Source organism: Hyperolius riggenbachi, chromosome 11 (assembly GCF_040937935.1).
Source record: "Hyperolius riggenbachi isolate aHypRig1 chromosome 11, aHypRig1.pri, whole genome shotgun sequence".
Taxonomy (NCBI): Eukaryota; Metazoa; Chordata; class Amphibia; order Anura; family Hyperoliidae; genus Hyperolius; species Hyperolius riggenbachi.
In genome coordinates this window covers 213,176,977-213,195,609 of record NC_090656.1, presented here as the reverse complement: position 1 = coordinate 213,195,609, position 18,633 = coordinate 213,176,977, and the positions used below count along the sequence as shown (strand labels likewise).

The 18,633-nt window shown below is 43.5% G+C and overlaps 1 protein-coding gene across 4 annotated transcripts in view; it reads right to left on the bottom strand.

The window, feature by feature from the left end:
• Nucleotides 1-5,124: 5,124 nt before the first annotated feature.
• TEAD1 (TEA domain transcription factor 1) overlaps nt 5,125-18,633 on the bottom strand; it is a 248,592-nt gene continuing 235,083 nt past the window's right edge. For all 4 annotated transcript variants that reach the window (XM_068260967.1, XM_068260969.1, XM_068260968.1 and 1 more), the window contains 3 exons: nt 18,122-18,262; nt 11,569-11,721; nt 5,125-8,085 (listed from right to left, as the gene is read on the bottom strand). In XM_068260967.1, coding sequence (XP_068117068.1) covers nt 7,972-8,085; nt 11,569-11,721; nt 18,122-18,262 — 408 coding nt within the window. In that variant the 3' untranslated portion in view covers nt 5,125-7,971. The remainder of the gene's footprint in view (nt 8,086-11,568; nt 11,722-18,121; nt 18,263-18,633) is intronic.

The window sequence follows — 18,633 nt, the reverse complement described above, 5'->3', positions numbered from 1 at the left end:
GTCAGATTCCTACTACCTACTGTAAGTGACAGCAACATAGGAGAAAAGTAATTCATGGCTCATATTACTCTAGAAGAAACAGGCTGCTTATTTGTATGTGCGAATATTTTAATATTTTTGCAACAGTGGTCCTTTAAAGAGAATTTGTAACAAAAAGAGTGTCCCTATAGGGTACTTACATTGGGGGCGGGATGCCTCTGGATCCTAATGAGGCTTTCCTGTTCTCCTCCGTCCCAGCACTGTCAGCCACAAAAATCCACCAACAGACAGTAACAGAGCGGATCCGAACTGGTTCGGCTATTTCTGCCTGAGCCTGAAGGAAAGCCGCTACTGCACAAGGCTCACACAGGATTGTTATGATCCCAGAGCCCTGGCGGATCTTTGGGGCTGACAGTACTGGAACGGAAGAGGACAAGGGAAGCCTCATTAAGATCTAGAGGCTTCCCTTTCCCAAGGTAAGTATCCCTTTAGTGCAGTGATCTGCAAACTTAGCTCTCCAGCTGTTAAGGAACTACAAGTCCCCTAATGCATTTGCCTTTATGAATCAAGACTGTGGCAGTCAAGGAACTACATGTCCTACAATGCATTGTGGGAGTCTGACTGCCACAGTCATGATTCATAAAGGCAAATGCATTGTAGGACTTGTAGTTCATTAACAGCTGCAGATCACTGCCATAGAGACACTTTTTTTTCTCACAGATTCTCTTTGAGATAAAACAGACTGCTGAACATGGTTTTATGCAAGTGGCCAATCAAAGTAGAAGGTAAAGGAGTGCTTTGGACTACTTGCACCAAGTTTCTAAAACAGCACTGTTATTATTTACATTTATCTGCAGACAGAAGGGGAAAAAAAAGTGCCCCCCCCCCCCATTAAGATTTCTGTGCAGGCTTCTGAATTGTGTAGCGGCAAACAGCTATGACTTTCTTATGCCACGTAAAAGGAAGGTACTTCATACCAGACAGTGAACAAGACCACAGTATGCAATTACATGACAGGATTAAGTAATACTTCTCTTGTAACCAATACTTTGGAAAGCTTTTGTACTCTTTGCTAGCTTGTTACTGAAACATTTGGTTAAGCGTCTTACCAAAAGTGTTAACCACTGAGGGGTGGGCGAGTACTGTAGCGCATGTGACAGGCTCTCTTAGTAATCTCTAAGGCACTGCATTCAGAATGCTTTGGCAGCTATTGAGAAAGTGTTAATCATCTCTAATAAAAGATTAGTTGGTTTTAAATAAACGTTGTTCTTCCAGCTTAGAAAAGAGCTCTCGCAATTACAGGACACGTTCAGATGTCAGTAGGTAAAGGAGAGGGGTTAAGGCTAGCCAGAAATGACAGTATGGTTAGGCCATTTTTAATAAAAAGTGTAATAAAACATTTGTCCCTTCGCGTAGGAAGGGAAGGCAAGGTGTTCACCCAGATTTGTGGCTTTTTCGACGCTTCAACCTGTATCTCTTAAAAGGCCAACTCCATCCAGAAACGGATATCAGTTCTGTGGGGTGGTGGGCTTCCAACACTGCCACAGCCCATGTCAAAGCCAATTGGCAATATTCATCCCCCTCCTAAGCAGGAGCATAACTAGAAATAATGGGGCCCTCCAGCAAAACTTGAACGCCCCCCCGACTATGGTCACACCATTTCCCTTGCCTCTCCCTGGTGGCCCTGACAGCCTAGGGGCTCTCCTTACATGGGGCATAAAACAAGTGTGGACATCATAATTTTCACACTAATAACAAGTGTAGTCACAAAAAAACGCTGATCTAAAGGATGGACCCCTTTATCAGAGGGCGTAAAGCAGTAGTTGGAACCCCCTTACAGCTCTGGGCCTTCCTGCTACGCCCCTGCTCCTAAGAGACTGCATAATCACTAATAGAAAATCAATTTAGTCCAGTTTAGTTAGTTTCACAATATTACTGTTAGGAAGGGAGTTGTTCCCCTCCGCACTGCCCACCTCTGATATATTCTGTTTCCATGGAGTTGGCTTTAACTGAACCGGTGACCAAAAGGTTATACAGAAAACAGTCATTTAGAAAAGTAGTGTTTAACTTTAAAATACAAGTGCTTGAAAGACTCAGAAAGAAAGCCCAGAGCATTTGTCAATCATACAAAGACATATACAGCAATCTGAGGAACCAGCCTGTGGTTAGTGTTATAATGTCAGGGATGCAGGAGGAGAACAGAACTGGAGTGAAATTATTCTGCTGTCGGCAAAATAAATGTTATCAGTTGAGAACATATTAACATAGGAGGCTTGGCAAAAGTTTAAAGGGGTTGCAGCAGGCTCAATACGAGATTAAAGCAAACCAGAACTAAAATTTGCTCCACTTGATTTCCATTAAAGAGGGTTGTAGCATCCAAAAATAAAAAAAGTTTGTGCCCCAAATATATATATCTTTTTACCTGGTTTGAGTGCCATTTCCTAGCTGCAGGAGCTGCGTAGTGCCAGTGGGATTGTAGATACAGTAGTCGTTTGTTTTTTTTAGCTGCAGTAATAAGCTTATCTCAGCATGCAAATAACAGAAACTTTCCTTTTTCAGATAAGAGGACACTATGACCAGAAAGTTATTAATTGCCCCCTCCCTTTCAATAGTTTACATAGTGATGGGCAGCATGGTGGCGTAGTGGATAGCACTCTGGTTTCCTCCCATATTCATCTTCTGTGTCCCCTTAATATTTTTATTTTTGCCTGTGCAACACCTTTAAAAAAATACCTCTGTTTAGCATTTTATACCGCATTTATTTATAGTAGACCACACCAATTTCCCAGGGAAATTACACAGTAGATGCCGTATTATAGTAGATCCAAGCTGTGAGAAAACAAGAGCTGTAAGCCTCCCATGTTAAAGTTATTCCCAATTTATAAAGTGCATTCCCCAGGACAATGCTGGATAGCCATCTCATGACAGAGGAGTTAGTCTGGAATAGAACTGAATAGGCTTTTCCACTAGGTGGCGATGGTGTAGTGCCAGAGGTTTCCGTTTCCATCCTACCAAAACGTCTATGGGGTCTGCTTCAACCTGAGTCCCAATCAAAGATAATCAACAACTTACTACTTTTCCTGAGTCAATCGAATGCAATTATATTCTGGATTGGATTAATTCCAAGATGCAGACAAACTACAATTCATTGATTGTCCTTATTAGTGATGGTCTATGAGTTGCAAATAATCCAGAGTTGATGTAGGAATATGCAAATATTGTATGCAAATGTATACAGCTTGAAAATTGAACAAAAAGCTCACAAAGGTAGAATTCCATCTGTGCATTTTTAATCTGCATAACTCTGTATCAACTCAGATTTTTTTTTTTGACCATCTGTAATCCTAATCATCTGTTATGGAGGTGGAGCTTGTAAACCCACTACATAGGAGTATCACTAATTGCTGTATGTTTAAAGCCCAACTCCAGGCACAATCTAACCCAAATAAGGCTTCTGCAGCTAAACAAATTGTGTTTAAGCCTTTAGCCGCCAATTTATTTAGAGGCCAGTAAGTGCTTCGGGCAAATTTATTTTAGAACTTTTTTATTTTATTTGTTACACTGTCTCGCTTCTAATTAGTACTGCTGTAATGTGTATTTATGGCTACTTGTCACTAGGGGACAGCTTGAGACAATAATGAAGGACTTCTGCTTTCAGTTTCTATATTTTCTGCTAGCCGAGAGACATCAAAGCATTCCAACAATTCACAGCACAATGAGTTCTTCAGTCTGAGTGCAAAGGCAGTGCACTTATTTCAAGCAAGATAACTATATTGAAGCTGCTAATTAAAGACTTGCTCATGAAGCCTTTAGCACCTCTTCTGAAAAAGAGAAAGATTTCCAGGAGGTGTAAGTAATTGTTCCCCAGCTATTTCAGTTATTGCCATCTTGGAATGCCATTTTGCCCTTGTTGGTAATCTGCCTTGAAAGATTTTCACTTGTAAAAATTCTGTTTTCAGCACTGTGCCTGGTGGGGTTAGTGAAAAAATAGACAGTTCAGAATGTGGTTCATTTACGTCTCCATCTGCATGCCTTTCAATACTCACTCAGACGGCAGCTCCGATTGTCTAGGACAAGGGTCTCAAGCACATAAAGGTCAAAAATCTTTTAAAAAAACTTGAACTTAGTCATGAGCCAAATGGATCACATATATGGCCAGGCGGGCTGCATTCAGCCCACGAGCCTCGAGCTTGACATCTATGGTCTAGAAAGAGAACACATCAGTTTCCCTTATTTTAAAGCTCAGATGAGCCGTAAATGGTGTTGCTATTTAATTGCAAATGAAATAGCTTTTCCTTAAAGGGGTTCTTCCGCGAATGAGGAAAAAAAATCAAAATGGTTTATGCATGTTCTATTAAAAATCCTTCTAAAATAGTGTGAAATTTTTTTCAAAAAAATGAATGGTTTCACCAATACAACATGTAATGTATACAGTGACGGCTGACGGGACTGTGAGGCTAATCCATTTGTTAGGGGTGTTTTTTTTGTTACTTTCACTTCATAAGCTGCTCCCTACCTAGTTTTCATTGCTGTAATGCAGGGCTATGATGAAGTGCTGTGCAATGGCAGTTACAGCTATTAAAATAACGGCTGTGCTGCTCTGTAGTTTCTGCTTGTACTTCCTCACAGAGCTGACCCCCCTCCCCCCGCCTCTCCCTGTAGGCAGAGGTCGGGCAGCTCTTCGGAGCAAATCACGTGTTTACCTCGTTGCCGGGCAACCAGACTTCAGCGTCTGTGCAGAGGACTTCCTATCCATTGCACGGCAAGTTAGCTGCCTGAGCTACAGTTCAGTACAGTACAGTACAGAGAGGGGGGGGGGGGGAGGGGGGTCAGCTCTGTAAGGAAGTACAAGCAGAAACTACAGAGCAGCACAGCCGTTATTCAGCTGTAACTGCCATTGCACAGCACTTCATCATAGCCCTGCATTACAGCAATGAAAACTAGGTAGGGAGCAGCTTGTGAAATGACAGTAACAAAAAAACCACCCCTAACAAATGGATTAGCCTCACAGTCACCTCAGCCGTCACTGTATACATTACATGTTGTATTGGTGAAACCATTCATTTTTTAAAAAAACTTTTCACACTATTTTAGAAGGATTTTTAATAGATTATGCATAAACCATTTTGATTTTTTTTCCTCATTCGCGGAAGAACCCCTTTAAGTCCTGCTTTAGTATCAGGTTCTGTTGGGTATGGTTTTTAATCATCTTTGTCATGAAGCTCTGACTATGAGAGAGAAGGAGCACAGACTGAACTCTGAAACAATAGCAGCTTATAACTCGGGAAGTCTGGACTACAGACCAGGTTCTATAGAAGTGGTATAAACCTTCCGCTAAGCAAGAAGCTTCTTCTACATAGGTAACAGTAAACTCTGCCACAGAGTCCAACATAGAACTAAAAACAATACATGAAGAAAAACTACTTGAAGCTAGAGTTGGGCTTAATTTTTGTATTATTTTAAGCAGGAGGAGGAGACTCCTAGGATTAGGGATCACAGATTCCACAGTTGGCAAGTATGTGATACAGTTACTGCATTATTCATTCCTTGCCTTTGGGAACTGCAAGATTGTAGTGACTGTACATCACACTACAATTATCTATCACTCCCTGTGGAGTTTGGATATATTCAGGATGTAGTTCAGCTCTATCATTACTACTCTCTCATTGTACTGAATGTTGATATTAACACCTTATGGTGCTTCATAAGGAAAACTGGCAGTGGAAATTGTATTTGAAACTTAAAAAGGTTTGTTCCACTCCCCCCCCCCCCCAATATGACAATAATATACACAATATGTGAATGGGGCCTACTAGTTGGCTCCAAACCAGCATGCACAAAGATAATGTACACTGATATGTACCTAAGCCGACATGGAGCCAAACCACAGGAGATAGGCAAGAATGAACCTGAGAATATAAAAATCTGTCAGGTGCTTTAAGCATTAAAACTGACCTCAAACCAGACAATTACAAAATAAAATCTAACTTCTCACCAAAACATTTGGCTTTCAGTCTAGCCAACCACACACTGTATACCCAGCTACTTTGAGCTGCAGGTTTTCACTGCAGCTGACATATCTGCCCACTCCCCAAATCTACTTACAGGACTGCAAGGAGAAGCAGCACACCAGCCGGTTATTACAATACTTTCCACTCCCGTAGGTAATATCAAAGTGCAGTGCATCGCAGGCTGACTGACAATGCTGCCCCTTTGTCCTGTTCTGAGTGCTACTGTGCAGTGTGTTAGAGTAGGTGAAGAGAGATTTAAATAATCATGTTGTAGGTCTTTAAAATGCATGTAAGAATTTCTTCAATAAATATTTAAAAAGACCACTATAGCAAAAACAAAATGTACAGTTCAAATGAGTTATAAATTACTTTTCTCTTATTTTGCAGTCACTTACAGTAGGTAGTAAAACATAAAAAAAAAAAAATCTTGACAAGTTCTGGAGTAGTCCATCTCCTCATGGGGGATTCTCTGGAATTTTGTTATTTTCAAAAGCACTTACTGAGCAGCAGTTGCTCAGTCAATCTATCAAAATAGTGAGTAAATCGGTAGGGATGCTGCCCGGCATCTTTGTATACATGCCAGGGAATGCATTTGTAAAGAATAAAGGAAATACTAAGAATCCCCCTTGAGCAGATGGGCTAGTCCAAAATCCTTCAGTTTTGTCAGATATTTACAAAATACCATAAGTGACAGAAACATAGGAGTATAGTAATTTACAGCTCATTTCACTCTGGGAGAAATGTACTTCTAATTTGTGTGCTAGTGGTCCTTTAACTAGATTATATATCTAGCCTATACTTTGTGCCTGGAGGTAATTTTATATTACAGTGCATATTCTTCAAATATCAGTGTACATATCTTAGGCCTAGATCTTACCAGACGTAACTCCCTCTGTCAGGCAATTTCAGTGACATTATTATAAAAAGGGAAAAATCCTAGCACCCCCTAATTTGTGCAATTTTTTAAGAAAAACAGATTTACAGCAGATATAGTTTCACTCCACTATATTAACATAAGACAAAATTTTAAATACATATATATATATAAAAAAAAATGTTTTGTAAGTTAACAACAAACCCCAAACAGAGAAGAACAATTGGACTTATTGCAAAAACAACCATGTTTGTTTTTACTAACCTACTTTTTTTTTTTTTTAATTAGTACAGTACATTATTTTTAAATAGGCTATATATATATATTTTTATTTTAAAATCACAAGGGCTGGTTTAAATTGCAGTACCGGTTTTCTTAATAGTGTTTTGGACTGAACAAATAAAACTTAAAAAAACAAAAGTCCTCCCATCTCTTTTCAGGCACATCTGAAGAATAGAGCATTTGGTTTTAAACAGAAGAAACATTTTTTTTTCCTTAAAATAACTTAAGAATTACATTCGTCTGTATGCGTTTCCCTCAGGTAGTTAAAAAGTTAACATTTTAAAACGTCTGTTTACATTCATAGACTTTAAATGTGTTTTGCTTGTTTGTCCCAAGCAAATTTTTTTTTAACAAAAGAAAAAAAAATTTAAAGGCATTTTTTTCAAATAGAAAAATCAGTGATTTTCTTTTTTTTTTTTAAATTCCTTTAGGTTGAGCGATCACCACGTACACAGAGTCTACTTTAAGTAGCTGTGGCACCATTTACCGCGTCGCTGCTGGATCAGCGTGCTGTGTGCGTTTTGCTCTGCAAAGCAACAGCGGGCGTTTCCCCTACACCGGAGTTCAAAGTTATCATATTTAACTTTTTTTTTTACATTTTTCTTTTCTTTTTTATGAAATCTTTACAAACTGTAATGTTTCACAGCTACAATTAATTTATAAACAAATTAGAAACGACGTCACTGAAAGAAACAGCAGAGAAACGCTGGGTGGGCCTTAGGCGCTGCCACTAGTGTTGAGGTTTAGTCAGTGTCCGTGAAGTTTTTGTATTTTTTAGTGTGTGTCTAGATAAAGTAGATACGGAGTGAAGGGCGGAGTCTGTGCTCATTCTTTCACCAGCCTGTAAATATGATGCTGTGCTCCGTGTTCGCTGTTTGAGACTTCAAATACGCATGCCATGCACAGTAGTGTTTCCTGTGTATCCCTGTTTGTTACCACCTTTAAACAAAACAAAAAAAAAGAAAAAAGAATGAAAAACAATAATGTAAGAATACTGATCCAAAGGTCACCTTGCCTCTATGTGGGTCATCTTTAAATCCTTTACTTTATTGCTTACCCTTCCCTACTCTAACACAGAAGAGGGCCTTCCACCCCAAAACTCCCCCTGGACCAACAATTCCTCACCTTGAGCGAAACAATATATCAATATGATACATTCACTAGGGCTGATCAGAACAGCTGAATTCTGAATTCAGTGTACTGCAGGAGAAAACCGAATTTCGTGTTCCGAGTGCATTTCTATTGAATTAAATGGCGACAACTTCAGCGGTTAATTGTAAACATGCTATCGTCACTAAATTTGCCACATATGTTAAGCAGATGAGTAGGAACATGGTAAAGAAAAAAAAAATTGTGAAAAAAACTTCTAGTTTTTGAGAAAATGTATGGTCAATGACATTGTTTTCTCTAATGTTCCAATTGATATATATGGTGAAATACGTGAGGGTGCTTCATCTCTGGTTCACTTTAAAGGGGACCCCAGGATGTCGGCAGCCTCACCCCTTCCTGGGGCACTGGAGGTGGGGAAGAGCCCCTTGTCCATGGATTGGACAAAGGCTCTGGGGGGCTTGGCCACCCCTCTCCTACAGAGGGCCCCCCCCCCCCATACCATGGACCATGCGAGCTGGTATAGCCTAGGGTACGAAGCCCCACGTGGCCGGGGCTATCCCAGCCTGCATGGGAGACAAGGGGTTAAGAAGGCTCGGGAGGGGGGACCCCACGCTATTTGTTTTCATGAAATGTATACAATATGTATACAGAACTCCAAACTCAAAATGCAATACCCTGTACTGCAACAAAGTGTCATTTTACAGAGTTTAAAAAACATTTTTCCTATGAAACTCTGAAATCGATTTTCTCAAAAACTATAAGGTGTTTTCACAGTTTTTTTTTTTAAATTTGCTTAACATACGTGGCAAATTTGGTGACAATAGCATGTACGGGGGCTTTACAATTAACTGCGGAAGTTGGCCCTATTGACTTCAATGGAAAACCGAATTTGGTACTCAGAACTGCCGAATTTTCGAGTTTCGAGTGTGTACTCGGACCTGCCAAATTCCGATGCCAAACTCGGAATTCCGAGAGCTCAGCCCTATTCACTATAACAAATAGTGTGCCTTATCAGAGTTAACATGGCTTATCAGAGTAGCATAGCGAGCGCTACAAACTTATGCCTACTAACTAGCAAAGACAAGCGCTCCACTTGTCCTGCCCTCACTTTAAAGGACATTATCCCTGAACTTTGATTGACCTAATAGGCTGCCTGTCACTTGACAGCCTATTGGATCAATCAAAGCGCGGGGAAAATGTCCTTTTACCACTTGCCGGCCGCATCACGCCGATGGGCGTGGCAGCCCCAGGACCAGCTAACGCTGATTGGCGTAAAGTCCTGGGGCAGCAGTTTGCAGGAGATCGCGCGCAGCTCCTGCTTGGTGGGCGGAGCTCCGCCTTTAGTCTCTGAGCGCGATCGCCACTCGGAAGACTGCTACACGGCGAAACCACCATGTATTTACATGTACAGCGCTGACACGGCTGTCCCCCTGGGGGACAAGAGAGCGATCGGCTCTCATAGGCAGAAGTCTATGACCGCCAATCGCCGTGATTGGTCGGCTGGGGGGAGGGAGCGGATTTAGAAAAAAAAATACAAAGAAAATAGCAAAAAATATTTAAAAAAAACCAACAAATATTTATTAAAAAATAAATAAACAACTGGGGGGGGGCGATCAGACCTCACTAACAGAGAGCTCTGTTGGTGGGGAGAAAAGGGGGGGGGGGAATCACTTGTGTGCAGAGTTGTACAGCCCTGCAGCTTGGCCTTAAAGCTGCAGTGGCCAATTAAGCATAAATTAGCCTGGTCACTAGGGGGGTTTAACACCATGGTCCTCAAGAGGTTATAGTGATTGGACCAGCAGGGGCTCAGGACAGGATGAGTGGAGCTCATTGCCAATTAGCAGGCATAAGTTCATAGCGCTCGCTATGCTACTCTGATAAGGCACGTTAACTCTGACAAGGCATGTTATTTGTTATAGTGAATCAACCCCATGGACACTTTACGTAAGCAGGGAATTTGGGAGCCGCGATAAGCGCCCAATTATAGTTCATAGCAGGAAATAGCAGCACATTTCCTCCTATAAATTATATCTGTATGGGCACCCATGACTGCACCAGATATTTAGCAGTTATTACAATAAACGATAATTGGTGCTTTTAGTTTCATTAATATGGGGGGGGGGGGGGGGAGTGTTAGGCATCTGTGTGTGGTTAAGGTTAGCCATAGGGGAAGGGATTAAGGTTAGGCATTGGCAGGGGGTTGGTTAGGGTTAGAATCAGAATCAGAATCAAGTTTAATGGCCAAGTACAGGGGTTGTACCTGGAATTATTTTTGACACATACAGGCTCGAGTAGTACAAAAGACAAGTTATGCAGATATGTAGTATTGTACAAGTTATACAGATATACAGTATTGAAGACAAGCAGATATACAGTAAGTAGAGTAATTTAAGTAAAGAGGGCAGTGGCAGAGGGTAGTTAGGCAGGGAGGTGTGGTTAGGTTTAGGGAGGGTTCTGTGTGAGATTAGGGTTAGGTTTATCTGTAGTAGAATATCAGTATCATTTACTGATATTTTACTATCACAGTTTGCACTTCATAATAGAAAACTATCTGTAAATGTACCGATATTCTACTAGCTTATTATAAGGTTGCCCTTTTGCATGCACGCCCCTTTACTTACCCTGGTTCCAGAAGTGCCTAAAGAAAAGTCATGATTGCTAAAGATTGTTTCTTGCTCACACTGAAGTATAAATTACCCCCATGCAATGAAACCAGTGCAGACTTGTGATCATACTGCAGCCTTTTAAGGCCATGGCACTTACACTGTAAGTAAAATGAGACCTTGGTGCAGAACAGATTTTATTGCACCTAGTCCAAGGAGGCACTTTATGTATATAGGATTATCACAAAAGTACCTCCTTGAGCACTGCAAAAATATTATTCCGAAAAAGGGTTTTTTCACCGCCGTCATGCGCAGACCCCATCCTCCCCATAGAGAAGACCGGAGCTGTGCGGGAAGGCTGAGGCGATCGCTGGAGCCTGGCTGGGTAAGGATTCTGGGCAATCGGGGGAGGTCGGCCACATATACTAGCTAGCCTAGTGCTAGCTAACAGCTTATTTATCAGTAGAAACAGTTTTATAGCGGTGGACTCCTGAGACCAGCAAAACCCCTGAAGCGGCATGCCCGACGCAGTGTCAGGCATACCGCTCAGGAGGTTAACTAACAGTCACTTTTACCACAAAAGCATACCAACTGTAACAAGAGCTCTGTGCTCTCTACAGAGCCAAACTAAAAAGGTGTAACTTGATTTCCCCTAACCCTGATGGAGTTAAAGGTCTTTTTCTTTATAGCAGGAAATGGGAATTCATACCAATAAAATAGTAAAGTTTTCCAATACGCTGTTCATCATATACTTCTCCGGTAAATGTTTCAGCTTGTGGATAAAATTAATCATATATTCACACATAGGAGAGCGGCTTATCCTGTACACAAATCGGCCATTTTCAAACCTTGCATATTCTGTCTGCAGAGACAAAAGAGATACAAACAGGAAACATAAACACTTCAGGTCAGTCACGAAATATTGCCTGTCCCAGCCTTAGACCGCCAAAAACTTCTGTTATTAATGTGTACCAGAGCTGTAGAAATAAGGAGAATTGATACTTACCCACTGCTTCCTCCAGCAGCATAAACATGTCCGTTTATGCTGCTGGATGTCCTCCCGCTGTTTACTACTCAGCAGCAATCAGCGCCGGTAACTGGCTCAGTCGGGTCCAGTCTGGGTCTTCTGCACATGCGCAGGAGGTCCACACATGCACAGAAGACCCCAACTGACGCGAATGAGCGGCAGACATCAGGACGACGGCGAGGGACTCGCACGTGCTAGGGCTGGAGGAAGCTCCGGGTAAGTATCGATTCTTTTTATTTTTTGAGCTCTGGTACACTTTAAAGCGGAACTGTAAAGTTACTGTAAAGCAAACAGTTTCACTTACCTGGGTCATCCCCAAGCCCCCAGCAACTTTTGGATTGCCTGGTTAGCCCCCTGGCTGGCGCGGGAGAACGGAGGCTCGTACAGGACTAGTGCGGGAGAACGGAGACTCGTACAGGACCAGCGCGGGACAGGACAGCTGCTGGGGGCTTGGGGAAGTACCAGGTAAGTGAAACAGTAACTTTATAGTTCCGCTTTTAAGAGGAACTCCAGTGAAAATAATATAATAAAAAAATGTTCAATTTTTACAATAATTATGTATAAATGATTTAGTCAGTGTTTGCTCATTGTAAAATCTTTTAAATCCCTGATTTATATTCTGACATTTATCACATGGTGACATTTTTACTGCTGGCAGGTGATGTAGCTGCTGTATACTGTTTTGGCTGTTGGAAACAGCTGCAAACCGCTATTTCCCACAATGTTACAGGGTTCACAGACAGGGAACTGCCAGGAGTACCACGGTCCTCAGTGTCTTGTGGGAGGGGTTTCACCACAATATCAGTCATACAGCACCCCCTGATGGTCTGTTTGTGAAAAGGAATAGATTTCTCATGTAAAAGGGGGCATCAGCTACTGATTGGGATAAAGTTAAATTCTTGGTCGGAGTTTCTTTTTAAATCAACAAATGTGCAGCTGGAGATTTCTGGGACAGAGCAAGAACTGCAGCAAGCAGCTTTATCCATCAAAAGAGAGTTCAGAAGTGAAACTATGCTTAATTACGGTAGATCTTTTTCAGGAGGTGTCGACCCACCTATGCGACTGCTATAAAGATCTACAACTGCTTACTGCAACACTTTTTAATCAATGACTGGCCAAAGGTTAAGGCCCCGTTCATATCACGGAACGCAGGAGCGTTCCGTTCAGAACACAACGCACAGGAACGCACGTCATGTGCGTCTCTGTGCGTTGCGTGGCTGATCCCATTCACTGAAAGTGAATGGGACAGCCGCGCGTTTTGCTAGGAAACGCGTGCAGCATGCGATCCTGGACCGCACAGGTCCGGAACGCATGCAGTGTGAACATCAGACAGTGCACTCTATGCACTGTGTGATGTCGTGCGTGTCGGCCTCCCGCACGCGTTCCCGAAACGCGGACGGGAACGCGTGCAATGTGAACGGGGCCTAAAGGCATCTTTAATGGTGTGATGCTTCACAAATTGTTTTGTTTTCAAAAAGTCATTCAGATAGAAAGAAAAAAAATGTATTTAATCAATCCACGGCGTTAAAGGATCCATCTTGCAACTGTATCTGAACCAGTTACCATCATAGCTGAGAAAAATATCCACCATGTCAATTATTTTAAGGAAACAATCGATAATGCGACCCAGGATCGAATCAACCCATCAGCTTCTCTGTTTTCATACAATACGATCTGAATAATCTTATTGAAAATATGATTGTTCACAAACTATTTTACTGTTAATGGGCTTTACAGATATGCAGAACCAAGGATGGGTTTATTTGCGTAACTGTGGGTGACACTGAGTGCAGGTCTCCAATTCTAGCAATGTAGCTCCAAAATGCTTTTGTAAAGCCATGCTCCCTCTGGTGGCCAGTAACTTGAATTACCTATTCAATGTTCTCATACAAAATGTATTGTAGTGGCTGTAAATGGAACTATATGTTCATATTCAAATTTGCCAACGCTTTTTCAAGCTCTGAGCAATTTTTTGCGATTTTTAAAATCGCCTTTCCCTAGGCTTTTCTGAGCGCTTTTGCAGAGCAAATTTTTTTTGAACTCTTTAATCCGGAAATGAATAAATACAATGTATTTTTTCATAGAAGCACTCAGGAAATTGCTATACAAAGCGCTTTTTCAAACGCTCTGCGATTTCCCAATACCTTCCATTGAGGCAAATCGCCCCCAAAATATTGTACAGGCAGCACTTTTTGGAGCGGATCGCAAGTGAACTGCTCACATGTGAACACTCTCGAAGGGAATCATTGCACAAGCTCTTTGAGGGCGATTTTCAAAATCTCCAGCACTTAACCCCTTGAGGACCGCAGTATTAAACCCCCCTAAAGACCAGGCCATTTTTCACTTAATAGGCCACTGCAGCTTTAAGGCCTTGCTGTGGGGCCTTCCAACTCAGCACACAAGTGGCCCCCTCACCTTTTCTCCCCACCAACAGACCTTTCTGTTGGTGGGGTCAGATCTCTCTCAGATCGCCGCTGGGAGACTGACGGGGAAGCGGAGGTCCACCTTTAGAGCAGAGATGCGCGCGCAATTGCTCGCAAACCACGCCCCAAGCTTCCGCTGATCGGCAAGTAGCTAAAACTAAAAACTGAAACGCTCTAGGTGTGAACAATCCCTTAGGGCCTGTTTCCACTAGCGCGGAAACCAGGCTGAATCCGCAGAGATTCCCCGCAGGGAAACTCTGCCATGGGAAATAATGACTCCGCCGGCCGAATTGCTTTCCGTAGCAATTTGGCCGACACTGCCATCAGTTTTTGTGCAGGAGGCAGCAAATCCCATAGCCGTGCATGGCATGGCTTCTGGGATTCGTCTGCATACATGCAGACCAGGAAGTGCTGCCGTGCAGCTGCACACAGCGGCTAGTGGACACCCAGCCTTAGCCATACTATGTCAGGAAAATAAAACACGTAAGTAAGTAGATAATTACTTGCTCTACTAACATAACAGATGTATCGCACTGTCCACGTTTTGACTTCAGTCAATCTTGTATAGTAAAATAAAGAAAATTCTGTTCTTGGCAGGAGCCATCTTGGCTCCCACAAGCATGAAACGAATCCTGATGCAACTTCCTCCCTTACTCGACATAAACAGCTCCCCTACCTTCTGATCCTGACTTTACTGGCTGCATATTTGCTACAGGTCACCAAGTAGGGATTCCCCTGGAACTTGCAGCTTTAAAGTCGGTTCTGCAATACCCGCTTCCATATTGTGACCCACACAAATTCAATGGATTCCGAGCCAAAAATTCTGCCAGATTTGCTTGGCTGTCAGCATTCTTGTGATTTGTGTAAGTTTCTGTTGCTACTGATGCAACAAGATGTGAATGTGTCTCCAATGACAACACAGAGAGTAAACCACTTTTTTTCTTTTTAATAATGCAGAAAAGACACTTTAAAGCAAACCTGTAGTGAGAGGGATATGGAAGCTGCCATGTTTATTTCCTTTTAAACAATGCACATTGCCTGGCTGCCCTGCTGATCCTCTGCCTCTAATACTTTCAGCCACAGACCCTGAACAAGCATGCAGATCAGAGGTTTTAATGGATTTGTCACATGCTTGTTTCAGATGTGTGAGTCGGACACTACTGACACATTAGCCTCTTAAGGACTGCAGGGCTAAACCCCCCAAGTGACCAGGACATTTTTAGTAAAAAAGGCCAAGCTGCAGGGCCGCACAACATAGTACACAAGTGATCCCCCCACCCCTTTTATCCCCACCAACAGAGCTCTCTGTTGGTGGGGTCTGATCGCTCCCGCCATGTTTATTTATTTTTTTATAAATATTTTTGTTCGTTTTTTTTTTAAACCTGTTCCTTTAAACCCCCTTCCTCCCCCCAGCCAGCCAATCATGGTGATCAGCTCTCATAGGCTTTACCCTATGAGAGCTGATCGCTCTCTTGTCCCCCAGGGGGACAGTCGTGTCACACGGCTGTCCCCAGTGCAGCGCTGCTGCTGATCGCAGAGCTGCACTGTATAAATAGACGGCGATCACGCCGTCTAACAGTCTCCCGAGCAGCAATAGCCGCTCGGAGACTGAAGGCGGGGCGGAGCTCCGCCCCCCAAGCAGAGATGCGCGCGCAGCCTGCGCGCGATCTGCAAAACAGAGCCCCAGGACTTTACGCCAATTGGCGTTAAGCGGTCCTGGGGCTGTCGCCGCAGCCACGCCCATCGGCGTGACGCGGCCGGCAAGAGGTTAAAGATCAGCAGGATAGCCAAGTATTGTTTACTGGTATTGTTTAAAAAGGAAATAAATACGGCAGCCTCCATATCCCCTTCAGTTCAGGTGTCTTAACATCTTATCTTTATAGACATAACAACAAAAGTTCTTTAGGTAATACCTTTAAAGGGACTCAGAGCTGAACAAAGTAAAAAGTTTTATACATACCTGGGGCTTGATCTAGCCCCGTCCGCTCGGATCGCTCCCACGCCGCCATCCTCCGCTGCCCGCAGCTTCGAGAACCGGGTCCTGTCACTTCCGTCAGTCGGAGCCAGTCTGGCGTAAGAGAAGTGCCCCCTCTACGTGTCTCTCCAGCAGCTGCTGGAGAGATACACAAAGAGCGCACTTCTCCTGCGTAGACTGGAGCAGACTGACGGAAGTGACAGGACCCGGTTCCCGAAGCTGCGGGCAGCGGAGGATGGCGGCGTGGGAGCGATCCCAGCGGATGGGGCTGGAGGAAGCACCAGGTATGTATAAATCTTTTTACTTTGTTCAGCTCTGGTAAACTTTAATGACTAAGGACCCGTTCAGACTGCACGCGTTTCCAGCCACGTTCTGGAAACACGTGCAGGAGGCCGAAACGCACAACATCAGACAGTGCATAGAGTGCACTGTCTGATGTTCAAACTGCATGCGTTCTGGACCTGTGCGGTCCGGGAACGCATGCTGCACGCAGATTTTGTCAAAACGCGCGGCTGTTCCATTCACTTTTTAGTGATGGGATCAGCCACACAACGCACACAAACGCGGATGGCGTGCGTTCGTACGCGTTGCGGTCTGCACGGGTTCCGCACGCATGGCCATCCGTATTTGTGATCTGAACGGGCCCTAACTGTACAAGATTTCACTGCAGGCTTTGGAAACCATGTTTCTTCTTCATGCATGAACTTTTGTTGTTATGTCTTCGGATTATCTCCATGACCAACATCAGACGACTTTCTCATTTTATAATGAAACTTGCGCTTATCCAGCTTGGGACTGAGTCAGTTAAAAGCAATTCTTGACTATTTTGACTGTACTAATTCTCATTGTTCATCTCTACCAAGAGGAATTTACTAAAACATGAGCTCTGCTGTAGAGGTGAAAAGGTGCGTACACACGCACTATCGGCAGCAACGACGGGTCCCCTGGACCCTCCCACTGGGCAGACGTTCAGCCGACAGTACTGCGTGTGTATGCGCTGTTTGTGGACTGATAAGGCTGTTTCTGAACAATCCGCTCAGCAGATCGTTCAGAAACAGCCTCATCAGTCCCCAAACAGCGCGTACACACGCACTACTGTCGGCTGAACGTCCGCCCAGCGGGAGGGTCCGGGAGACCCGTCGTTGCCGGATGTAGTGCATGTGTACGCACCTTAACTCACCCTTGTCAACGCCTGTAGCCGATGTACTCCACATAATTTCAATACTTCCTCCTCCTGATGGAATGCGACGTGGAGCGCATCAGCTGTAGGCTGCGACAAGGTTGAGTTAACACTCCTCTTCCAAGTGTAAAAGCTCTGTTTCGTTAAGAATTCTGAACCTGAACTAAGGAGCTCATCCCTAGAACTCACACTTCCGGTTACTGGTTATTCCGCAGCAAGCCAGTGGCAATCTTCCCAACAAAGACAAGTGGCAATACAAGCCCATGAAACTCTTGTGTTCCATTCAAAACAAAAACAGAAGTTTTTGCTGGGGTTCTGTTGTAAAGGACAACCGTAGTGAGAAGAATGTATTTCCTTTTAAACAATACCAGTTGACTGGCAGCCCTGCTGACCTATTTGGCTACAGTTAGTGGGTGAATAACACCAGAAACAAGCATGCAGCTAATCTTATCAGATCTGACAATGTCAGAAACACCTGATCTGCTGAATGCTAGTTCAGGGTTTAAAGCTAAAAGTATTATAGGCAGATGGTCAGCAGGACAACCAGGCAACTGGTATTGCTTAAAAGGAAATAAATATGGCAGCCTTAATATACCTCTCGCTTCAGTTGTCCCTTAACCAGATAACGTGTACTACTGAGACCTGACAACAGCTTACCTCCACTTTTTCCACCACTTGCTTCCCAAACGAGCAGACTTTAGTTGAACAGGTGATGGTCATGTTTTCTGAGCTTTCATACTGACTCGTTACGCCATAGAATGCGCCGGCATCATCCTGGATATTACAGTTCAGGTCCGCCTATAGCAGAGGACAAAATTTACCGTTAGTCATGGGACAGGTGTAGAAATCTGAACATTACTTCAGATCATAACAGCGAATATCAGACCTTTCCCAGCACCACCATACAGTAATATAGTAGTTCTGCGCCTGCGCAGTAGAGCCCGGCGGACGTCCGATGACATCAGCGTGCCCACGTGGGACGCAGAAGTGCCAGGCCTTGGAGCGCAGAAGAGCCCGACCTGGCAGCCGGCCTGGCCAGGTCGGCCACCGGGAGCCTGCAGAGCGGCGGCGAGGGCACCTCCTGCCTGCCACGGGCTGGGGGAAGCCCCAGGTAAGTGGATATTGATTTTTATTTTTTTACCTCCCTCTCTGAACCTTCCCTTTAATGA